At 42.8% G+C, this 25,013-nt stretch overlaps 1 protein-coding gene across 1 annotated transcript in view; it reads right to left on the bottom strand.

Moving 5' to 3' along the window:
• Window positions 1-25,013, bottom strand: part of cacna1ba (calcium channel, voltage-dependent, N type, alpha 1B subunit, a) — a gene marked incomplete at both ends in the record, with an annotated part of 136,995 nt that overhangs the window by 71,501 nt on the left and 40,481 nt on the right. The window contains 8 exons of the mRNA XM_079160508.1: window positions 1-113; window positions 2,050-2,265; window positions 3,309-3,392; window positions 4,452-4,538; window positions 4,648-4,763; window positions 16,866-16,969; window positions 23,981-24,168; window positions 24,838-24,990. Coding sequence (XP_079016634.1) covers window positions 1-113; window positions 2,050-2,265; window positions 3,309-3,392; window positions 4,452-4,538; window positions 4,648-4,763; window positions 16,866-16,969; window positions 23,981-24,168; window positions 24,838-24,990 — 1,061 coding nt within the window. The remainder of the gene's footprint in view (window positions 114-2,049; window positions 2,266-3,308; window positions 3,393-4,451; window positions 4,539-4,647; window positions 4,764-16,865; window positions 16,970-23,980; window positions 24,169-24,837; window positions 24,991-25,013) is intronic.

Genomic DNA, 25,013 nt, shown 5'->3' with positions numbered 1-25,013 from the left:
CCCAAAGTCAAAACAGTTGAACGATGAGTGGAAGTAGTTCTGGGGTCCGAGGCCGTACATTTTCATGGACATCTCTGCCAGAAACAGGCCCAGGAAGACAAACTCTGCTAGGTCTGTGCAGGGACAATAAGGACACACACGGATCAATGCCCCGGGTTTCAAAGGGCCTCCCTGCTCATTTCTACAATTCAATAGAGCACCTACTGCTGCCTGTTCAGCTGTGCCCTCAGCAAATAAGACATAGAAAGAGTCTATTGTTTGAGAACATAATGCTGTACACTGCCATGATGGAGTGTGTGAGGTGCATGTGGATATGTACAACAGTACTTGTATGATACATGTTTGCACATCTGTCTTTGCTGTCCCTATCTAAAGCAGGATACCAAAGTGTTTTATATGCCTGAGCAGATTAGAAAATGAACAGGAATTAGAGAAAGCAGGTTCACTCAATATAGTATGCCAGCAAGGTGACGTTACAGTGACTTGAAGTATTTTGTTATCGTTAGGAAATCTAAACTTTTCAACTAGTGGATGGTGAGATGAGGGACTGCATGCGCTTGATCCAGTTGTTTGGAACCTCAAACCTCCAGCACCGCCTTGGTACTGTTAGGGGAACTCATGCCCACCAGAGACTTGGTTTCAAACCAACCCGAGTATCTGTTCTTTTACATTTTGTGGTGTCAGGAATAGCTTACCTGTGCATGATCAAATAATAGGTAACCAGCACATTTTTAGAAGAAGCTTGCAATCATGGCAAATATGAAATTTGTAAGCATGTTGTATGTGTTAAAATGTATATGTGTGAATTTTTTTAATAGCTTTATTTTTATGATGACAATGATGATGATATAGATATTAACTGCATTGGTTTGTTGGTAGCCTGATGTCAACAGGACCCACAAGGTTTTGGACTTTATTCTGTTATTCTTGACATTTTTTGTGCGTGACTTAAATAAACAAGACACACACGGTTTTCTGGCATAGTTTGAAGAAAAGCATTCTGATTTAAATATAATGTAAAGACAATAAAATGCAAACATGCATCATTCTAAATAGATGTTCGCGGTTCCATTGAACAGCTGGCTATAACTTAAACAAGCTTATAAATCTGTGATTGAAACAAATTCATTTTCATATAATGTATTCTTCCTATTTACTGTGTTTTGTATATAATGTGAATTATGCCCTCTGGCAAGCACTAATTAGCTGTTATAGTCTCCTACTACTGTCACATAGTGCCATCCTAAAATGATATTGTTGCAATTACAGTTGGCAGTAATGCTGAAATGTTAGTTATCAGCAGCGGAATGACTCAGCAAAGTGACTCAGTAATATCAGTTACACAGCAATCTTCATCTGAAGTTTGTTTACATTAGCCACAAAAAGCTATTGGTCGTACAGAGTCAGGTAAGGCAAAGTGCAAAACCCCCAAGTGTATTGAGCAATGTTGTGTTTCATTGATTACTAATTTAACTTTTTAATTTAAAATCTCTACCTAAATATAAAGCAGGAACCCCTGTATGTATGTATGTATGTATGTGTGTGTGTGTGTGTGTGTCCTTCCCATATCTCGAGAGCCGTTCATCTGATCTACTTCACACTGGACAGGTGTATTGTTGGGGACCCAAAGACATGCAGTGTTGAAGCTGGTCACATTTTGACACAAGACATGTTCAATATGAATAAACTATGAATAAACAAGCGATATCGCTCCGTGCAGCAGCGGGGGCGGGGCTCCAGGGCTCTGTGGACTGAGTAGAGCATGTCATCTGTCGCGGACCTTTACAGATCGCGGCTCATTGACTGCAGTTCACTTTTGCTGCTGGAAGTGTTCCATGACTATGCTGCAAGCCCCCCCCCCCCCCCCCACCACCACCACCACCAACAAGCAATACGAGCCACGCCTTGAAACTGAATACTATTTATATTATATAGATTTATATTCAAATGAATGGGCAAATATAATAATATTGGTAAGATAAATAGTGGCAAATAGGAATATTGGGTTACATGACAATTATTCACAATGAATAAACTGCTGGAACTCACAGAGTGCAAAGGTGAGCCACTCAGGCTGGTCATAGTGTACTATGGCTACACACAACGTGTTGAGGCCAACCAGACACAGCACAGTCCAGTAGAAGCTCTGGGACTTGACCAGACGGCGGATTGTGAAGCGCATCCTCTTCTCTTTCCTCCTGAAGTAAGACGAGCTCTCGTTCTTGCTCTTCAAGCTGGCCCGGGCAAACGGCGACCCTGGGGGAGCAGTTGGAGCAAAAAAATACACGATGCAATAAAGTTACCAAGTCTTAAACTAAGGTGGTCTTACAACATCAAGAGTGTGGTTGCTTTCAACATGAGAACTAACTGCAATGTGCTCGTGAGTTTGAACTTGGCATTCCATAACATACAGTCCAGCCTGTATGTTATGGAGGTGAGCTCCACTAAAACAGTCAAAATGATGAACTGAAATGAAAATATAAAATAACTTTTTCATATTCTCATGAGTTTTATCTGCCAAGTAGCAAAGTGAAGCTGTTTAGATCACAGTGCCCTGTCTTTACCTCGTCCCTTTAGCCTGAACTATATTAAACCTTCTGTAACTTAAATTAAGCCCAAATGTCAAGTGCTACTGGATACAAAAGAGAAGGAGAAGTTCGATTAGAATTTCATTACTAGGACAGGAAGACTAGTGGGCTCCTCATCTCCTGATCTATTTTAATCCAGACATCTGCCTCATATTGAATCACCTAAAGATCCATACTAACTCACTCGATATATTCAAAATATTACCCATGGTTTCCTTATCAGTTTTATAATCAACATTCAAATGAAGATTCTTATTCATTCTAAGTTAGGTAGGTCCTGCACTAATGCAGTGAAGACAAATCTGAGGGGTAAGAAAGAGAGAATTGTTGGTATTATTTAGGAATTGCTGGATAATATGATCTCTTCAGGCTCTCTAAAAACATTTCAATACAACATGGAAGAAGAAATCACTTAGCACTGATGTTTCATGAACAAAGTGAAAAGTGTATTTGGCTGCATCCACGGATGAAGTTGATAGAAAACTCTGAATGTATTGTCTTAAGATCTTCATAATGTTGCCTATTTAGCTCTTTGTGCTAAGCTACTTTAACTCAACAAAATGGTGTACACTATGAGAGTGAGTTTCATACCAGGGACAATCTGTCCCAATAGAGCAACACATCCACTGAGCTGCCTGCAGTGTGCACTCGCTGTTTGAGTTTTCTTCAACATACAGTGCCAAGACATTTGCAAGGTTGTGTCTCAGGTTTCGTCCTCACCAACAGATGAGATGTCAGTGAAGTGGTCCTCGCCTTCCTCTGCATTGATGAGCTCATTCTTACTCTTCTTGGCCCTTTTCAGCACTGTGAGTACAACATAGAAGAAATCAATCACACAAGTCATAAGGCAGCTATTCTGATTCAACTCTTTTCTTGAAGTTCAATCTTTCTCTCACAATTCCTCTTTTATTCTGCATGGAGGGAATTAGCAATAAATTGTTTCCCACTGTGGCAGTCAAGTGTCAAGTGTATATTAATAGAGAAAAGATCTGCAAGGGTGCGTAAGAAGTTGTCCTGGAGATGTAAGTGTCTGAGACAGTGGGGGTCTCGGGCTTTATTGATGAACCCAATTACAGATAGGAAGAAACTGATTTTGTGGCGTGAGGTCTTGGTCCTGATGGACCTCAGCCTCCTGCCAGATGGAAGGGGCACGAACAGTTTGTGTCCAGGGTGAGAGGGGTCGGCTACAATCTCTCTTGCTCGCTTCAGGGACCTTGAGATGAACAAGTCTTGGAGGGACGGCGGATTGGAGCCAATCACCCTCTCAGCATAGCGAATGATGCGCTGCAGTCTGTCCTTGTCCTTGGCAGTGGCTGCAGCGTACCAGACCGTGATGGAGGAGCAGAGGATGGACTCAATGATGGCTGTGTAGAAGTGCACCATCATTGTCTTTGGCAGGTTGACTTTCTTCAGCTGCCTCAGGAAGTACATCCTCTGCTGAGCCTTCTTGGTGATGGAGCTGATGTTCAGCTCCCATTTGAGGTCCTGGGTTATGGTGGAGCTCAGGAAGTGTAAGTTCTGAAAGCCCCCTAAAAGTACCCACTACTGGTACTGTAGAGTGAAAACGTCTGCTGACTAAAGACGACAGTAAAGCATAGGCAGCTTGTGGCAGTAATGTACCATAGAACATGTGACGCAGTAGAAAACAAATGTACCTTAACAGAGCATCTATCCGTCACATTATCAGCTCAAAACAAAGTGACACAACCCCTGTTAGTCTTACATTATTGGTCTTGCCTTCTATAGATATATGTCGGTTTAGTTGTGGTGTATTTAGGATGAATGCCTGACTTCTAACATGGCACTTAACCTGGCACATTGTTTTCTATCGCCACGATTGATTCTGAAGATGGCAGTTCTCACCAGAGTTGTTGTGTTTCTTCTTGTACCATGCTTCATCCAGAGATTTCTCCTCTGCATTCTTGTCTTCCTCAGCCAGCATCACCTCCTCTGCAACACAAATACCACACCTGAATTCACAGTCATAATCTGATCATATTTGTGTCAACATCAATTACAGCAAAGACTTTTGATTCAAATGTGTGTTTTTGTTTCTGACCTGCTTTGCAGATCCATTCCAGGTACCCAGTTAACTCTCTTTCTATCTGCTGTTGTCTGCGGAGCTTCAGGAATTCTTGCCTCTTCTCCACCCGCTCTCTCTCCTTGGCAAACTCTCTGTAGAACACACACACACACACACGCACACACACACACACACACACACACACACACACACACACACACACACACACACACACACACACACACACACACACACACACACACACAGAAATATTTATTGGATCTGACAAGCCAACTGTCAGATGTTACGACTCAACAAAAAAACTACAGCAACATGTAAAACATTTGGCCCAGAAATGATAAATAATTGCTATATAACATAAATTCTTCCCCATAATAAAAGCCTTTCAGGAACGCTGATGCTTATTTGCATATATTTATATGTCAACAATAAATTGACAAGATTTTCTGAACAATTAAACTGAGCAATTATTGATTAAAGAGATATCAGCACACTTTATTTTGAGCCTTTTGTTCTATTTTGCGAGCAGCTGTTTTTTCTGATAGATCTAGAGATCTCTGATTAATAATGGCTCAAGCTCCTCAAAGTCCCATTTGCCGTGTGAGGAAACATCCTCATTTTGTATGTCTTTTTATATTCACTGTCATTTTTGTATTTCATAGCAAGTATGGATTTCACCACAGCACTCCATTCAGTACATAAAAAAACTACAACCCCCAAGAGGTGGAGCTTCTACCACCAGGGTCCCTATCCTCTCTCTACTATCACTGATGAAGGCATAACGATCTGTCGCCAGGGTCTTTTTAATAGAATCTATGAGAAAGCTGCTAAGTTAGCATCTCTAAATGCTCCTAATCAGTTTATGTGAAAGTAGTAACACAAATAGAAGCATTTATTATTTCTGTAAATTTACCATACTAACTGTTATTCTAAAATATTATCTAGTGAAGGCCACGTCATGTATTTTTTAGGACTCAAAAAGCTAGGTTTGTGACTTGGGCTTGACTTGAGACTTACTTGTGACTTGAGAGTCTGATTCTTCATAGTTTCTGCAATAATTTCAATCAGTTCTAGTAGAAACTTTAAACCAATATACATATGAATATCTTGTTACCGATGAGCTTTGGGACCAAAGTATGAAAATAAAAGGCAAGTTGTAAATAACCAGAATGATCCTTTCAACGGGCCGAGGTTTGACAGAGGTGCATGGATCATCTTCTAACTCCAGTGTCTGTGTGTTGTTTTGAATGTCCCCTGTTTACTGTAAGTCACACAGCTACAGAGTATACAGAACCTGAGAGCTAATGACACACTTACAGATACAAATGATTATTTAAATGTTATCCTTAAGTAAACTACATTTTTGGCATTGATATTACATTATTTCTGTTTCTCAATTGTTAAAGCTGATAACATAATCTCCATTACTGTGTTGCTTTGACAACATATGGGTTATGGTTATGTCACGCAAATAAGGCAGTTGTCAATTTAAATGAGCTGGGAAATGAGATATGTAAGAAATGAAGCAAAAGAGACAAAAACATCAGAGCAGTGAACAGTGATGGCTGTGTCTCCCACACAGCGGAGGGGGAAGCTCTTTTCTGCATTGCAGTGGCTGTCTGCCTTCCTGAGGGTGTGTGTGTGTGTGTGTGTGTGTGTGTGTTTGTAGAAGTGCCAGTGTATCTAAATCTCATTTCATACATATCTACATATCTTTCTCCCTTTAATGTGTGTGCACTGCATCCATGTGTTTGCTGGATTGGTGTACAGTGAATGTATGTGTGTGTGTGTGTGTGTGTGTGTGTGTGTTATGCATGTGTGTGTGGTGTGTGGTGTATGAAGTGCATGTATGGTATGCCGTGTGTTTGTGTTTGTGCAAGTGTGTTACGTGCGTGTGCGTGTGTGTGCGTGCATGTGGTGTGTGTGTGTGCGTGTGTGTGTTTGTGTGTGTGTGTGTGTGTGTGGTGTGTGTGTTGATGTGTGGTGTGTGTGTGTGTGTGTGTTGTGTGAGTGTGATTTCCCAGCGTTGTAGCAGCTACAGCCACACGTTCACACTGCGTCACACACATACATACTGATACATAAGCCACCTTGAGCACAAACGTAAACATTGCACGGACTCAGATCAACACTAAATGAGATCGTTGAAGCAGTCACACCAATTCAGATGTGCTCGTGAACAGAAACACCCCGATTCTCCTCAAAAAGCTACTTTACTGTATTTCTGTTGGACGACACATTATCATCATCAAACCAGACTGCATTGCATACGTACAACACAATGTATAGTTAGACATGTGTATATGTACATGTAAACTATGGATCCTATTTCAATTGTGCGTCTACAAGCTCACCTGCTATTTTGGTTTATGAAGGTGAAGGTGAATATAGATCAGATGAAACCGCTGAAACAATCACAGTGACGCATGACAACAACAGCTCAACAAATGTAGAATCAGGAAATGATGCTGTTGTCTGGATGGAGCCGAGCAGCATGTGGGAACACACAGCACCACATCTGTAGCCAGAGGCAGATGGTGTGGGCTTTTAAGCACTTAACCTCTTGCTACCGAGAGCCCACTTCAAAGCAGTACAGTGATGAAAAGAAAATGGGGAAAAAAGTCACTGAACATTTGGAATTACCAATATACACTTACCTGTACTAAATTGAATATTATACATATGCAACTTTTTATTTATAACTGTTGGTCAATCCGGAGGTTGACCAACCTTTTCTACCTGTTACACTGCAGAAAATCAGTGCCAGTGTACAAAGTGTAGGACTGATGTTTAGATCCATAGTGTCTTCTACCATTTTACTGTTACAAACACAAAAAGTACTAATTTTACCAAAGTTTCTGAAATTTTCAGCACTGTTTCAGTTTTCAGCACCTCTCTATCTCCCATCATTTCGGTTCCGCCATGTTTACCTAGTCGACTGAAGTAAATGCTGTCATCGACTAATTCATCAATGGAGGTCAAGTAGTTGTTTGAAATGGCATCTAGTGTAACGACAAGAGTGGCGATGTAAGTGCCATTTATTGGAAATATATTCTAGTTCCAGTTTATATTGATTATACTTACTGTTAAACTAAAAACATAGAATAAACCAACAAGATAATGCTAAAGTAGCCACCTTACAATGATGCCACATCTTCTCCCGGCCTGCCCACACTGATGGGATGAAAGCTGAGAGAATGGCCCTGACCTCCCATGGAGGTCTGCAGCCTCTCAACCCTGCATGTATCTGCTCAGATCATGGCCTTTAAACAATGACATGGCCCCAGCACACCCCTGCCAGACAGCATTAGTGACCTTACACCTCCCCAGTAACTGTAAAGACATCTGACAACTCCTGTGCTCTGAAGAGAGCAGTAAACAGAGAGGACAAGAAAACCACAGAGGGGCTGGATAAATGCTACCTGCCATTTAAACTTTGGTCATGTCTTTCTCTCTGTGTGGATCTACAGTATATACATGTATGACAGTGGCTAATGGCAAGCAGGGGGGAGTAAACATTGAAATGAAGACACTTGCCTGTAGAAATATGTTTAAAAAAGGGACTTGACAGTTGACAGAGAAGCAGAGCCGTGACCACAGAGGCTCGAACACAGCTGAGAGGAACAGCCAGGAGACCGTTGGCAGGACTTCAGATTGTGAACTTGTATTTCATTGAATGTGATGACTTACATTTCAAAATTGACCCTAAAATGAATCAGTAGATAGGGGAGACAAGGTCATGTTTCCTTGAAAGATCTGTGGTGCTGCATTGTGGGCCATTTTACGGCCTAGGCAGGAAAATGAGCTTATAAATAGGTAAAAGACAGTAGTCTCGCCTGATTACATATATGTTAAAATATTTTTGCGGTCTGTATTTAAAGTGTACAGTTCAATCATTGTCCTGTGGATGTAAGAGTCTGAGTCAGTGGGGGGTCCCAGGCCTTGTTGATGAGGCCGGCTGTATTTGTGAAGAAACTGTATGTGGTGTGAGGTTCCAGGCTCCTGCCAGAGAGAAGTGGCTCAAGCAGTCATCTGTATCCAGGGTGAGAGGAGTCAGCCACAATCTTTCCTCCCTGCCTCAGGGTCCTGGATGCCTAAAGGTCCTAGAGGGATGGCAGATTGCAGCCAATCACCTTCTCATCAGAGTAAATGGTAAATAGACTGTACTTGTATAGCGCTTTTCTAGTCTTTACAACCATTCACAGCGCTTTCACACTACTTGTCATCATTCACCCATTCACACACTGATGGCAGAGGCTAAGTGCCACATGCCTATCAGACTAACTCATTAGGCTCAGCTACAGGAGCAATTTTGGGGTCGACCTTCGATCCTCTGATTGAAGGACAACCCTGCTCTCCACTTAGCCACAGTCGCCCAGAGTGAATGATAGTCTGCAGTCTGTCCTTATCCTTGGAAGTGGAAGCAGCGTACACCTGTCGGTGGACTCATCCCCACCAGAGATGAGTCATGTGAGGGAGGTGCCATCCGCGAACTTCAGTAGCTTGACGGACTGGTGACTGCAGGTGCAGATGTTGGTGTACAGGGAGAAGACTAGAGGGGAAAGAACGCAGCCCTGAGGGGAACCAGTGCTGATGGACCTAGAGTCAGAGGCGAGTTTCCCAGGCTTCACATGCTGCTTGAGCAGGTGCACCTGGGAGAGCTCGTCCTTCAGCAGAGACGGGATGATGGCGTTGAAGACAGAGCTGAAGTCCACAAACAGGATCCTGGTGTAGGTTACTGAGGAGTCCAGATACTGGAGGATGAAATGAAGGGCCATGTGGACTGCGTCGTCTGTAGACCTGTTGGCTCTGTAGGCAAACTGCAGGAGGGTCCAGGAGTGGGTCGGTGAGAGTTTTTAGGTGGGACAGAACAAGGCGCTCAAAAGACTTAATAATCAGGCCTGTAGTCATTAAATCCTGTAACCCTTGTTTTTTTAGGGACAGAGATGATGGTGGAGGTATTGAAGAAGGCTGGTATGTCTCGTGAGTTGTTTAAAATGTTGACTGGAGACAGCGGATCAGCACAGTGCTTTAGGGAGGAAGGAGGGACAGAGTCTGGGCCGGCTGCTTTGGGGGCATTTTGTTCACGTCCCTCTCCAGAATAGAGAGAGTCGTCATTATGGTGGTTGGGGGGGGGCTCTTGGTTTGGATGGTTGTGAGGCACAGACCCCTGCTTGGGTGGGGGAGGGGGAGCTGGTGGTTTGGAGCTTGACAGTACAACTCATTCAGGTTGTTGCCAGGCATAAGTCACTCATGGGTGGTGGGCTTCAGGCTTCGTATTACAACTGATCATTGACTTCTCTTTTAGCCAGCTAGGCTTTGTAACAAATTCACTTCTGTGCTGTGTTTTGCTGTGGCTATGCACTGCATTTTATTCTTGTCTTCTTTCATGGTTAATTTATAATGCACATTATTTATGTATCTCTTTAAAGATAAATAATGTAATATGCAAGTTGTAAAAAATGTACTAAAATGTGGGTAATGTCATATAATACCAAAATGATCAACTTCATGGCAACGAAACAGATTAGGTCAAGATTTGGACCAAGGACAAGACACAGAAAACGTGAAGGATTAAATCTGGCATTAAAAACTAAAAGCATGTCATTTTTGTACTTAAATAATCACATTGAATGACAAAGCTTGAAGGTAACATCTGTACATGGCTGCCTTTAATGATCCATATAAGTCAAACTGCTCACTTGGTTTAGCTTTTGATAAGGTGATAGGAGCATACATTTACTACCCAACACGAAAAGAAACATACTTGACAAAAATGTAAGGAGAATGATGGGAGTAAAATTGACGGCAAGGTGAAAGAAAATGATTAATGGCTCTGTGAAGCAGACCGTTTGTAGTTTTTTCACTCTAGTCATTAAACTCCTCTCCAGACGAAATCAATTGATTGACATCCTGCGAGAAAAGAAGAAAAAAAGGTGTTCCACAAATGACTCAGTCTTTGAGGGACAGTCAGTCTCACATATACCAGCAAGGAGAAACATTACTATAGCAGGAGCATTCTTCATTCAAAAATAAATGACTTTAAGATGAAGCAACAGAAGATGTCATGAATTCCCCTTCATATTAGTTTGTTTTCACCCTGCCTGCCTGTTTAATTAACTCTCCTGTCATTTCAGGTCCTGCCATTCACACCCTATCATCACTCATTCCCCTCACCTGGTCTTCCACGCCCATCTCACCTGCAGCCCATTCCCTCATTAGACCCTCACTATTTAGGTCCCCTCACTTGTACTTGTTCCCTGCCAGATTGTCTTGTGTGTCATTGCCAAGCTCTCCAGCGTATCTATACATTGTGTTATGACTTTGAGCGTCATAATATATGATTATTAATGCTGTGTGCCTCCTTGTCTGAGGGTGGTGCTGTTATACTGTGACTGTGTTTCTTTGTATCTTGGGAATTGCAGGTGATTGGACTGGGGTCTCGTGAGGCCGGCGATAAGAAGGTACCTGTGGAGGCCGGCTAGCTCTCTCTCGTTTTCTCTCCGGCTCCCAACCGGTCCGTGCTTCACAGGGTCGCTGTTGTACGGATCGGGGCGACAACTATTGTATATGCTATAACAACAGTCCATGAAGTGGTAGGGGTGAGCAGATCTTTTGTTTTCTCCTGTTTTCGGTTAGGGAGCTAGGTAAGCTGCCTGTCTTGATTCTTGACATCGCCTCCGAGAGGGAGACTTTTTTTTCACTATCTACTCCGGAGACGAAAACCATGGATAAATAGGTTAATGACTCCTTGGGCCCTTGAATTGATTACAGAGGACTCAATAACATCACTATCAAGAATAGGTACCCTCTTCCACTTATCTCCTCTGCATTTGAGCTGCTACAAGGTGCTACCATTTTTTGCAAACTCAATCGCCGCAATGCTTACCATTTGGTGAGAATCCGAGAGGGGGATGAATGGAAAACTGGCTTTAATACTCTTAGTGGACATTATGAGTATTTAGTAATGCCCTTTGGTCTCACCAATGCCCCTGCAGTCTTCCAGGGGTTGGTCATCCTCCCATCCTCATATTCCCAGATCCTGCCCAGCAGTTTATTGTAGAAGTGGACGTCTCGGACACTGGTGTAGGAGCGGCCCTTTCTCATGGGTCGGCTGAGGACCAAAAAGTTCACCCATGTGCCTTCTTCTCCCGGAAGCTGTCCCCGCGGAGAGGAATTACGACATTGGGAACCAGGACCTGTTGGCGGTCAAACTGGATGAATCAAGAGATGGAGACCGCTTTACGCTGTCTCTCTTCCTGCAACCCCTCCTCCTGGTCTGAGCAGCTCGTGGTCGAGTATGCCACAACACCCTTCCCAGTTCAGCCACCAGGTTCTTGCCATTCCTGTGTGCCCGGGGATATCAGCCACCACTCTTCCCGGAGCAGGAACAGGAGGCCAGCGTTCCCTCAGTCCAGGCATTCATCCAGCGGTGCCGTCGCACTTGGAGGCAGGCCCTCTCCGCGCTCTTCCAACCGCTACCAAAGGTCTGCCAACAGACACCATGTCCCTGCACCCTGTTATGCCCCAGGACAACGTGTCTCAGAGTGGAATCCAAGAAATTGTCTCCTCGCTTCGTGGGCCCATTCCCTGTTTCTCGGGTCATCAATCCTGTTGTCTTCCTCTGCCATCATCCATGAGAATTCATCCCACCTTCCATGTCTCCAGGATTAAACCTGTCAAGGAGAGCCCGCCTCAGGCCTCCCCAGAACCCCTCCACCCCTCCAGCTCATTGATGGGGTGCCAGATTGTCTTGTGTGTTATTTCCAAGCTCTCCAGTGTATCTATATATTGTTCCTGATCTGCCTGTTCCGACCCTGTCTGCCTGTTGATTCGACCTTGGATTTTTGCTTGCCACCTATTGGATTTGTTGGGCTGTTTGACTGACCTCCCGGTTTTGACCCTGCCTGAACACAAGTAAAAAGAACTATACTTGTATTTTGTTTCAGAGTTGTGCTTTTGGGTTCAAGTACCTGTAACCCTTACAGAAGAGTGACGTTGAAAGGCCATAGCAGTAACACGGGAGAGGAATGTTCAGGTGAGAGACGAGACAGTTTCAACACTAGTGGTGCAGACAGTACAGCAAGGTCCATATCCTCTATATCTAAAATGTAGCCCTACTTGCAACCGATTTAACGACTTATTCCCGACCGTCAGGGAAAAAGATATATATGTGTATATATATATATATTCATTCAAATAATTGATATGTAATTCATTACCAATAGTACTCAGTCAACAGCACGGGGTCTCTCCTCCTCTTGGCAGTCTCCCTCGCTGCCACAACGCTAACACAACCACTAGCTTTATGCAAATGATGTGTGGTAACGTCAAACCAGTGAATAATGTCATCTGGTGAATATTAGTGACTTTTGGAGCTAGTGGTAGCTAGTTTCATTGGAAAAGAGTGCATTTTGTTTTCCACAGTTACTCCGGTTGTTCCACCGTAGACAACTGATTCATTTAAAAGTGGTTCAACATCACCCCCATGTTGAGTCAAACACAAAGGTGATGAAGCAGTAGGAGAAATAGACTCCATCAGGGTACGTATTTGTGACTTGACAAAAGCCTGATATTAACGTAAAACCTAAACTATCAACCTCTATAGGTTTGTAAAAATTCACTCATACATACCGAGGCGTGTCTTGTACGGACAAGAGCATCATGTCCTTCTCTTAATGCAATTCCACATATCAGTTGTTGGCAGTAGTTCACCATAAAGGGAGCAATACACCAGAGAAACAAGAGAAGAGGACTACCAGCTAATGGAAACACTGTAATACTGGAAACATTGTGGGCTTTGCAAGTGTTACATAGACCAATGGAATGCATCAACAGGTATGTCAGAGCCCTCAGTGCATTTGTATGAGACATATAAACAGAAGTGTGTTTCTTTACAAGACAAACACAAAGCACCTCACATGGTTAAGGAAGAAGAATTTAAAGGAAGGTATGTTGTACCTCATACTAATGAGTGTTAATGTAGGAACAATGCTTTATAAAGGATGAATTAAGTGTTTACTCATACTTAACTAATGCTTCATAGTGTGTAGTTATTATAAAGTGTTACCCATGTTACCCCAAGTGTTACTAAATCACTTAACACATCTTATCAAGTCTAATAAGTCTCTTACAGCCAGTTTAAATAAAATGTTCTAAGAATTTTGAGTGGAACGTTTACTGCAAACAGCATACAGTTTGTGCCGCGTGAGAATGGAAAGCTTGACAGGCAACAGTGGTTCCTGGTCTCATACCAGTGGTTAAGTAGCAGGTACACAGCAATGCTTTGATCATAATTATATTATTTTTGTTGACCTAATGATTAATGTTTTACTCATTTTCACAGAATTCTTTATTTACAAGGCATTTTTTCTTTAGCAAACTCAACTCTATATTAAGTCCTTGAAAATAATGAAACTCAAATATACCAAAGATCCCGATACAAAATCTTGTAATTTAAAGAAAAGACACAACAATGGTAACTATAGAGATGAGGCTTGCTTTTTTAAAGTGTAATCTCCTTATTGACCTAAATGTGGCCCGCCTATTTTTGTACTTGCTCCATTTCGGATTTTGCTGTTTAATGTCCAGTTGCTATTGTCAGCTTAAACCAATTCTTGGTCCTGATCGGTTCACACAGCCTGCTATAAATATCCATATTTCTGAAGAGATCATAGGACATAACACTGCCACTTTCACTACAGATATCAGATTTGTAAAGTGTGTTAGAGCTAGCTTACTATATGATGCAGCAGCACATTAGCTTGATATCGAAAGAAAAGCTTATTAACATTATATTTGCGCAAACACTCACTAAACCTTCGTTAGCCTCAATGCTGATTTACGAATATTAATTTAAACACAACACTCTTACCATTTTTGAAGGAGCTGTATTTAACATTCTGACAGTGGTGGGCCGTCAGGGCCTACAAAGCCTTCTCTGCTGGCCTAAACAGAATCACAAAGTTATAGCTATTTTATAATTTAATATTTTTTCTTAAATACATTTAATTTTTTCTTATATGTATTATAATTTATAAAAATATTTTTCCCATTATCTTATTTTCTCATTGCACAGCTACTGTGCTCCTCAGTTGCTCTGCTTCCAGTGCAGCTTGTTTTAAGTAGAGCTTTTATCCAATCAGATTTCACCTCTGTGTCTCTAGTAAGAAGAGAGGCCCCAGGCCTGCAGACTCACCCAGTGCTGCCATGTGCAGTTTAAGTTGAATGGGGACGATATTGTTGATTCAACCAATCAGATCTTTAGTTTGAGATTCATGGCCGCACCAGAGCGGTTTGCAGGCCTAGTTACGTCAGCATTACTGCAGCTCGATGCCTCTCTCCTGCAAGGTGCAGAGTGTGCTGTGATTGGTCAGTGGGCGGGCACGTGACTATGTGCCCGCGAAACATAATGCTTGCTAGCAGAGCTTTGGTTGTAGCAGACAGAGTTCAAGTGGAAATATTTGAAAGACATTTTACCTAGCTTTGTTTTTTTAATATGAAATAGCGGAAGGAGGAGAAACGGATTTAGTGGCGGAGTTACTGGGAACGCTTTTCTCAAGAAGGACATTTCTGAACTAACTGGACAGTAAGAAACGACCCCACAGCTAGCAGCCCTGACCCAGCCAGGAAAAGGATTTGTATGCAGCGTCGGAGGAGCGTTGCACATGTTATGGCTGGGAATGTGTTTCATTTTAACTGAGCGTCGGTACTTTTGGAGAGACTCGAGTGGATCTACAACTCAACGACCACGTTCGCAGGGAATTCAGCTCCACAACCGCGGCCCGCCCTTCACCGACTACCATCGGCGAAATATAACTGGGGAGGCTCGACTGGCGTCGATGAATGGAGAAGGACTTCTTACTGGAACTGATGTACTGGGATTAAACTCTTTGTCAACAAAGAAAGGAGGATAGACAGCATTTGGTAAGTGAACTTCGTTTGTTTACCTCTACTGTTCATTTGTCTATCGTGGCGTTTTTATGAATAATATTTGAATGGCTCGTGCTCGTGTGGTGGAATGCGTGGATCCGCTGCAGGTCTGCTGGATTGATTTGTTGCTTTGTTGTCATACGAATATATGTGACTGCTCTTGTGAGTTTGTCATTGTGTTACATTGATTTGGACCAGGGGTGCCCACACTTTTTCGGTTTGCGAGCTACTTTTAAAATGACCAAGTCAAAATGATCTACCTACTTTAAAAATGCTAAATATATATATATATATACATCAGCATCATAGTTGCCGGCCCTTCGTCGGCGGGGGGGGGGGGGGGGGGGTGCCTGCAGGAGAGCGATTGCTGCATCAGGCTGACTAATTAGCTCACGGAGTTTTGCAGTAGCTCGCGCGGTTCACTGTGCATACGTGGTGACCCGTGTGTTAGAAAAGAATGGCATGCGATCTACCGGCACTACCTCCGCGATCGCAATCGACGTATTGGGCACCCCTGATTTGGACTGTATTGTCCGGTAATGACGCAGCGTCCCGTCATGCTCGTATTCATGTATCTGCACTCTGCATTTCGTGTTTTGTATGATAGGTGTTGAACTTCATGTAACATTTTATTTCATTTGTCAAATGTTGCAGTGTTATGTGAATATGCGGCTTTTACACGAAACAAATAATAACCCGTAGCTGTGACGTCATAATGAGGTTATTAGAAGTGTAGAACAGCACTGAAGGCCCAGGTATAAACTCCACAGCCCGCCACTGCATTCTGAACGTAAATATATCAGCAAACAACTATCATCTATGTAAAGACTTAGAGGAGTAATGTCTACCTGAGCCGAGGATGAAGTCTCTCTCCCTCTGTGTGTTGATATCAGAGCTTCTCCTTCCTGTGTTGACATAGCCGACTGGCCATGTTCTTTTAGTGCATGTTAGTGCCATGCTAGTGCATATGAGCGTGCCCAGACTGGTTAATACACGGCCGCCGCTCTGCTCTGCTCTCATATGGGTGGTTACATCTAATAACGCTGTCTAGACAGACCGCATCATTGTGGAAGTGTAGCACATTCTCATTTATTCACATTCTCATTTATTCACATTCTCATTTATTCACATTCTCATTTATTCACATTCTCATTTATTCACATTCTCATTGAGTTTTTCTTGAGCAAATGTAGCCATCACATGGCCCAACAGGTCTGGTTAAGAGAAGGGTAAATCTTGGTCAAATGTAAAGAACATCTCTTGAAATGCTGCGCTAAGGTCATCCTCACATATGTACTCACCCTGACAGCACACCTAACACCAGGTTAAGCATGAAGAAGGAACCGATGATGATGAGGGGGATGAAGTACAGCCAGTTCCACGTGTTCCCTGCAGCATCGTTGGCCTAAACAACGCAGAGACAAAGAATAAGACTGTTAACAGTGTTGTGTTTTTGCAATTAAAGGACTGGTGTACTTCTATATTCTTCTTAGACAAAAAACAAAAATGTGTTGTTCATTTTCTCAGTACTCTCTGACCTTCTTATTCTGTGGCTCTCAGCCCCAAACACACTGGTTGCTGCTGCAGACGTGAATCCAATGTACCATGAAAACGGTTCACAAATATGCAGTTTCATTTTTAAAAGGGCTCAGTCATTTCCTAAAACCGCTGGACACTGTACTTTACACAGTTACTCCGTGTCTCAAACAAGAGGAAATAGTGCATGAGTGGCGTATTAATACACAATTGGTATTGACATCCAGAGAGTAAGAGTAAGACAATATATACTAGATAGCTGAAAGCCAACATTATCCCTATATGTGATACCAAACCATTGCAATTGATGTGCTGCTGTATGAGTAGCCTATACTCTTCTACTGTTGGAGAGAACACTGTTAATTTAAATGTCATAGCACCGTATTATTGAGATTACCCTTAACTGGAGTGAAATACAGTCCATGCAGCAGTCCCTGTACAAGGACAGACAGGTATGTAGACAGGAGTGGCCACATTGGCCATATCCTGTAAAATAGGTTGGCGTTGGTGTGGAGGAGAGCTGCTGTTGAGGCAGTAATGACAGAAGCAGCAGTCACAATCTGATGTCCACCCTGCCTGAGGGCCTTCTACTCTACTTACGTTTACATAACTCTTTACAGCGGCCACTCACACTCTGGTTATTGCTTCCATTGTGATGCCTTCCCATCATTCATGCGTGTGCTATTTCACATCTATAGATCTATAGTTATTTTCTTGTTGGAAAGGTGAAATCTATGTTTTCCCAAACTAACACATTGCTAGAGTTGTTCACACAAACACAGCTCACATCAATTCCCATGAAGCCTCGTCATCCGTCTCTGCTCCTTAAAGAGCTATTTTTAAACACTGAACCTGTCAATAGTGCAATGAGACCAGTGGAGCTCATCTCAGGCTGACAGTGTTTTAAGACGTCACTGCAAAAACCACCGTGCAGTCAACCGGGATCATTAAAGTAAGACGGCGTCTAGCTGGTTTACTACCCAGATAGCAGTCGACTCCGGGGCGGATCCGCCCTCAGGTCACCATGCAAGGTGCCACCTGCCAATCAGGACCAACTAACATTCATTCAGGTTAAGCGTCATCAGACAGTCTACTTCACTGCAAAGAAAAAAACATGGCACAGGCAGTAACAGGGCAAGGGGTTGTGTGATCTATGTTGACCTGCTGCCAGTGAAGAAGGCGCTGTATTAGAAAGGTGGAATCATCCGTCATAATGTAGCTCGGAGCTGGAAGTGGCTGCAGAGGGCTGCGCATGGTAGCGCATTATCTGGTGTCAGGGTGAGGCTGCCTCAGACCTTGGCTAACAGAATGCAGAGAGCACAGAAGGCAATAGAAAAGCCATTAGTAGCCCTGTTCTACGCCTAAAAGTGTAAGCCCAACAACAGCCATCAATTCATCTGTAATGCCACACCCATACTTCCTGGGAGACTAGATACAGAGCAGGAAATCACTCTGAAGCAGCTGTGTTTGGACTTGATCTGAGACTGCTGATACTTGAAATAAACTATATCTTTGATCTTGTTCATTTTAAGGAATTACGGTATTGAAAGAAATGGAGATTCCCTCAACTCAATATATCAGTGAGCACGCTGAGGAGACAGAGGTTGTAGCGGTACAAGTGGGAGTGTATGCTCTACACTGTATCTGTGTGTGTGACCCTAGCTAACCCTGACCATAGACTGTAGATAAGAAGTGGACGTAGTCATAGGGACGTCACCCATTGGTTGGCGGACTGCCGTTTTGAAGCCTTGAGTTTGTCTATTTTGGCGTCGCATTATAGAATGCAGAATTTAACTGCACAACATCTGCTAGTATAGAAAAAACGGTGTTTGTTTTGTTCCGGCGGCGTGACGAATCAAGGAAGGACACGTCATGACTGATGTGACCCAATCAAGTAGCGAACATGGGTGTCTACGTCATCGCCTTCAAAGGGCTCCGGTTCCACCTGTCCACACTTACAAGGTTACCCAAGAGTTTCCAACCTTACTTACTTCAGTAGCATTTCCAAACCCCTCCGTTTTTTGGAGATTTAAAACTTTGGGATATTGTGGACGCTAGACATAAACGTAGCAAAGCATATGCGTTTTAAAATGGAAACGTAGTAGTGTGGATGTAGCCTTAGTTCTCATATAATAGTCACATGCAAGTGATGATCCTTTCCTAGTGTAACCACAGTGTAAGAATGCTGCTTCAGAGGGATAGTAACACAAGATGTTCATTTGTCTTACCCCGACTGCTGGAACATCACGTGTACTGACAATCCACTTGATTTGAAATGCAGACTGCCTAATCCTCATATTAACTTTGGTTGAATGCATTCTACACTGAATGTGGATATTGCCCCCCATCATCTACATTGAATTTGCATTAGAAAGGGATTTTTCCAAGGTCAGTATGGAGAGGAGACCAATTGACACAACAAATAATTGAAGAGTAAGTATTGTTTAAAGACAGACTTGAAAAAAATGATCCATCTTTTAATCCAGATACAGATTCCTTGTTAATGTAAATCTATGAAATCATGGGTACAATCACCACAGAGAAGCAAGGAAATCAGGTGTGATGGCTAAATCAAAACTACAGTTAACTGTTATTATGAATGTGAAATTCATATTATTTGGATGAATGAACACTACATGTACTCTGCTCTAAACGTTGTATTTTGTAGTGCTAGAGCGGGTCGTCCTTCAATCAGAAGATCGGCGGTTCGATCCCCGGCTCCACTAGTCCATGTCAATGTGTCCTTGGGTAAGACACTTAACCCCAAATTGCTCCCGCAGTGCCTGCGGTGTATGAATGGTTAGTTAGAGCCCTAATGGGCAGGTGTCCCCTTGCATGGTAGTCCCTGCCATTAGTGTATGAATGATGACATGTAGTGTTAAAGCTCTTTGAGTAGTCGGAAGACTAAAGAACTATACGAGTACAGTCCAGTTACCATAGTATGTCTATCTCGTGTCTAAGTGCTATTTTAAAGGTTGTCTACACACACAGCTATGAAAAAGTGTAAAAGGGCTTAAAGGGTTTTAATAAGGGCTCATGAGAAACTGAGTCTGAGTTTTGTCCTCCATCCCCATTAGAGAGTCTCAGCTTTGGGAGACAGACGAGGGCCCGTCCAGCTATGATGGATGAACACTCTGATGAAGAGGACACAGCCAGGAAATGAGACAGCCGTCACTCCTCCCTTGACAATTCAATCAGAGAATCCACCAATCATATTCAGCCAAAACAGGCCGAGTGGTCAGAGAGCATTACCAGTCTGTCAGGCACCCAGAAGACAGGAGAGGAGCTGTCTAAGGATGGATGAAGGAGTGATCTTAACCACACAACCCTTACACCCCATATGGACTAATTCTGGATTAACCTCTGTCTAATGGGGATTACTCATCATGTTAGCCAAATTAGCAAACAGCAGACTGACACACAATCCTCTGTACTGTCTGAACAGAGTATTCAGTGTTCACAAGCCATCACATAAAAGTTTAAGTAAATATAAATAAACAATACATATAATAGAGTCTCATAATGAAAAAGCTGCCAAAGAGATCAGAAAACTTCATTAATTTCCAATATGAATGAAGTGGTGTTGCCTTGATACAAATGTGAGGCCATTCTCTTTCATTTCTACACACCGACATTCTTTAGACATATGTTGTGTGGTTTTTTTTGGTAGTTTCAAGGAAATAATTCTGTGAACCATATCTCATTTTGGTTTTTTTCCACCGAAAGCACTTAATGGCATTACTGCTTACAGTGTGTCTGTGATGTTGCAACTCAGGGGTAGAAACCTTTGAGGGCCACTTTCATTCCAACAGCTAAGCAAAGAAAAAAGAAACATAACAGTGAATCCTCTCCTGTGTGAAGTACAAAGCGTAGTACAGAGTATTTCATTTTGGTTAGACATCTTTTCCTGACTTCACTCTCCCAGCCAGGAACACGCTGTAATGTTAGACATGCTTGTTCAGCAACAAGTGACTGTAACATTGTGCCCCTATTTTCAGCCTATATGGTCCGTGTTTGTAACTCATAATGAAAACTAATGGACATCGAAGTGACAAATGAAGCTCGAGCGTAAGTTCAGTCAGGAAGATGATACTCTTGCATGCCTAAGCCCATAGTTTATTTCTCATACATCTACCATTCACTTCTCATACACTCACTCATTATTTCCTTGCTGGTATTGTTTGGGGCTGTTGATCATGATATCAGCTGTTTAGATCAGCTGGTTTCCTTTATCCAATAGCACAGTGACATCGTCAGCCTATCATCTTGCTGCTGTTTCTTTTTAAATATGAGTGTCTCTCTACCTTCAGTATGTTCAGGTTGCTGTTACACTCACTCTCCATCAGCCCGGTGTGTTTTCATTACAAACCCACACGATTCTCGTTTGTAGAGCAAGCCGACATCCAGTTCATCAGCAGAGGAGAAAATATCTCCTTCCTCTCGTTTCCCTGCCTGGGACACTCACCGGTTACAACAGGTCACTTTGCAGGTAACAACCTGATCGGCACCAGGCACGTTACATCACTACAAGTACAGCTGTTTGGGAGTTTTAACTCAAATACACTGTACTTGATGCCAAAAGGCACGGTCATTCATGACATGCTCAGAAGTCATTCACATCCACATCAGTGCAGATCATAATGTCTGTCATAAAGAAAGATCACGTCGGCCTCATTCAAGCAAAGTGCCCTGGTCATTGCTGACCTCCTCACAAACCACAATAAGCATGCTCAGATGGCATAACAGCAACTTCTTCTTCTTCAGCAACTTGACAGAAGAAAAACACCGGTATTACTATCTGTGGGCTTTTGAAGGATATCACGGTCAGGGGTTCTCAGACTTTAGTCCCCCTCTAGGGGCGACAGTGGCCCATGGGGTAGAGAGGGTGGTCCAGTAACTACAAGGTTGGCAGTTCGATCCTCGGTTACTACATGTGCTGTGCCGAAGTGTCCCTGAGCAAGACACTGAACCTCAAACTGCTCCCCGGGCGATTCTCAGGGGCAGCCCACTGCTCCCAATATAAAATAGGGATGGGTCAAATGCAGACAACAAATTTCCCCACTGCGGGACTAATGAGGGATTGTTTAATCTGCATCGTGTGAGACATCTGACCGCTGAAGCTCTCATGTCTGGGGCCAGAAACACGAACGCCTCACTCTCATGAGTTCCTCAATGTGAGCATTCCTCTTCAAGATTCATGCGACAGCATCACACAGTTAACTGAAAGTGCTTGCTCTGCAAATGTGCCTTGCTTAGATTCTATTTACATAAACAACTAACTGTTGGGGGTGTTTTTGCTTCACATTTTTTATCTGGTCATAGTGGACCGCGACATTACATTCACGTCTTTCTATTCACAATAATCATTCAGATCATTGAAAGCTTTTACAAAATAGATTATATTCTGTGATATTTTGGCTAAGCACTCATTACCAGCCGTCTTTGTGTGTGGCTTATATTGTTTTCACCTTGTGCTTCATCATGGAAGGCAACTTCTGTAGCAGAACTACCACAGAAGCAGTGACGATTACTTTTCCAGTTGGTTGTCTGCCTGTCTGGTTGACTGTCTGTGGTCAGATCTGTCACAGTAACAGTGTCACAATAGCTGCAGTCAAGTGGCATCATGTACATTGTATTCTGATAGGTGGCGTCATGTACATCTTATTCTAATAAGTGGCGTCATGTACATCGTATTCTGATAGGTGGCGTCATGTACATCGTATTCTGATAGGTGGCGTCATGTACATCTTATTCTAATAAGTGGCGTCATGTACATCGTATTCTGATAGGTGGCGTCATGTACATCGTATTCTGATAAGTGGCGTCATGTATATCGTATTCTGATAGGTGGCGTCATGTACATCGTATTCTGATGAGTGGCGTCATGTACATCGTATTCTGATGAGTGGCGTCATGTACATCGTATTCTGATAGGTGGCGTCATGTTCATCGTATTCTGATAGGTGGCGTCATGTACATCGTATTCTGATAGGTGGCGTCATGTTCATCGTATTCTGATAGGTGGCGTCATGTACATCGTATTCTGATGAGTGGCGTCATGTACATCGTATTCTGATAGGTGGCGTCATGTATATCGTATTCTGATAAGTGGCGTCATGTACATCGTATTCTGATGAGTGGCATCATGTACATCGTATTCTGATAAGTGGCGTCATGTATATCGTATTCTGATAGGTGGCGTCATGTACATCGTATTCTGATGAGTGGCGTCATGTACATCGTATTCTGATGAGTGGCGTCATGTACATCGTATTCTGATAGGTGGCGTCATGTTCATCGTATTCTGATAGGTGGCGTCATGTACATCGTATTCTGATAGGTGGCGTCATGTACATCGTATTCTGATGAGTGGCGTCATGTACATTTTGTTCTTGTTTTATTTTGTTACTCACATCTCCACTTCCTGTCCCTGTGTGTTTCCCGCCTGTTTGATTACCTGCTCAATTGTAATTATCATTAATAGTAGAAGGTATATTGTGGCATGACTGTCACTTCATTCAGCTAGCCTGACAGCATGTTCATGTTAGATGATATAATTAGGATCATTTAGTTTTGTCCTAACCAATAAGCAGCGAGTAACGAATCTGTCTTGCCGGTGCCAGCGTGGCGTTTCTGTTGATACGGAAGCTGTGATTGATAGGAGCAGCTGACATTGTTTTTCATGATGTTCAAAGAATGTGCTGATTAAGAGTTCTTATTTCTAGAAGTTAAGTCAACCTCTGTGAGCAGCCCACAATCTGCACTTAGGATAAGGAATGTAGCTAGCTTGCCTAGGAAGACGGACTCCAGTTGATCCTGCCCACAAAGCTTGGCTGTGCCCCCATGGTGCTTAAGAAACAGCATTCAGAAGCGGACTCACATTGTAGAGAATGTCCACCCATCCCTCCATTGTGATGCACTGGAAAACAGTGAGAACCGCGAAGAGGATATTGTCAAAGTTGGTGATGCCATAGTTGGGTCCGGTCCAGTACTCCTTGCAGGCGGTGCCGTTGGCGCATGTCCTCGCTGGAGCCTCCAGCCCACAGGGGAAATCTGCTGCTTGCTCGTCTACAGCCACAAACACACATCCACACACCATCACATACTCAAAAGTACACTCTGCCGAGATATTTCTAGAGAAGGCTAGGGATGTATTGTGTAAAAGTACTCTTTCTTAGATGAAAAAGAAGAAAAAATGCTCAATATCAGATGCATATTATATGGGTTCCACTACAATGATACACAGAATGGCAACATTTAAGCAAGTACATTTTACATAATTTCATGTTTTTATCCAGAGTGAATAGAGTTTCACAGATGCTATATATGAAATTGAAATGGCTTAAGCACCTTTCTAATGAAGAAACAAACAACAAATACAATTCCAGTATACATGCTCCAACCAACCCTCATACATCCCTGAACCGATTTCACAAACATTTTGTATCTACAAAAAAAGTCAAAGCTGTGAAGCATGTCTACCATTTGTTTTTGATAATTTAATATTTAGGGGAAATAATTGGAACATATCATAGAATTGGGGTTAGTCTGAAAATCTGTCAGGAATAGGAGTTGGAGCCTTTTCAAAGTGTGTATGTACCTTGTGCTGTACATTTCATTAAAGCAGACCTCAATCAGTTGTATGTCCTTATAAGATAAATATGATTAAGGTTCTATCAACTTATGCCTATGTTAACATCAAGTAACATCATCATCCCTCGCCTTCCTCTTGCGTACCTGTGTCGATTCTGAAGCAGGTGCGATGGAACTTGCCCATGTAGAAGTCGAGGCCGATGATGGCGAACATGAGGATGGCGAAGAAGAGCAGCAAGCCGATCTGCAGCAGAGGCACCATGGCTTTCATAATGGACTTCAATACCACCTGAAGACCTGAAACGGGAGAAACGGGAATT

The sequence above is a fragment of the Pholis gunnellus genome (genome assembly GCF_910591455.1).
Source record: "Pholis gunnellus genome assembly, chromosome: 6".
Lineage (NCBI taxonomy): Eukaryota > Metazoa > Chordata > Actinopteri > Perciformes > Pholidae > Pholis > Pholis gunnellus.
The sequence above is the reverse complement of the archived record's forward strand: the minus strand, read 5'-3'. Positions and strand labels throughout refer to the sequence as shown.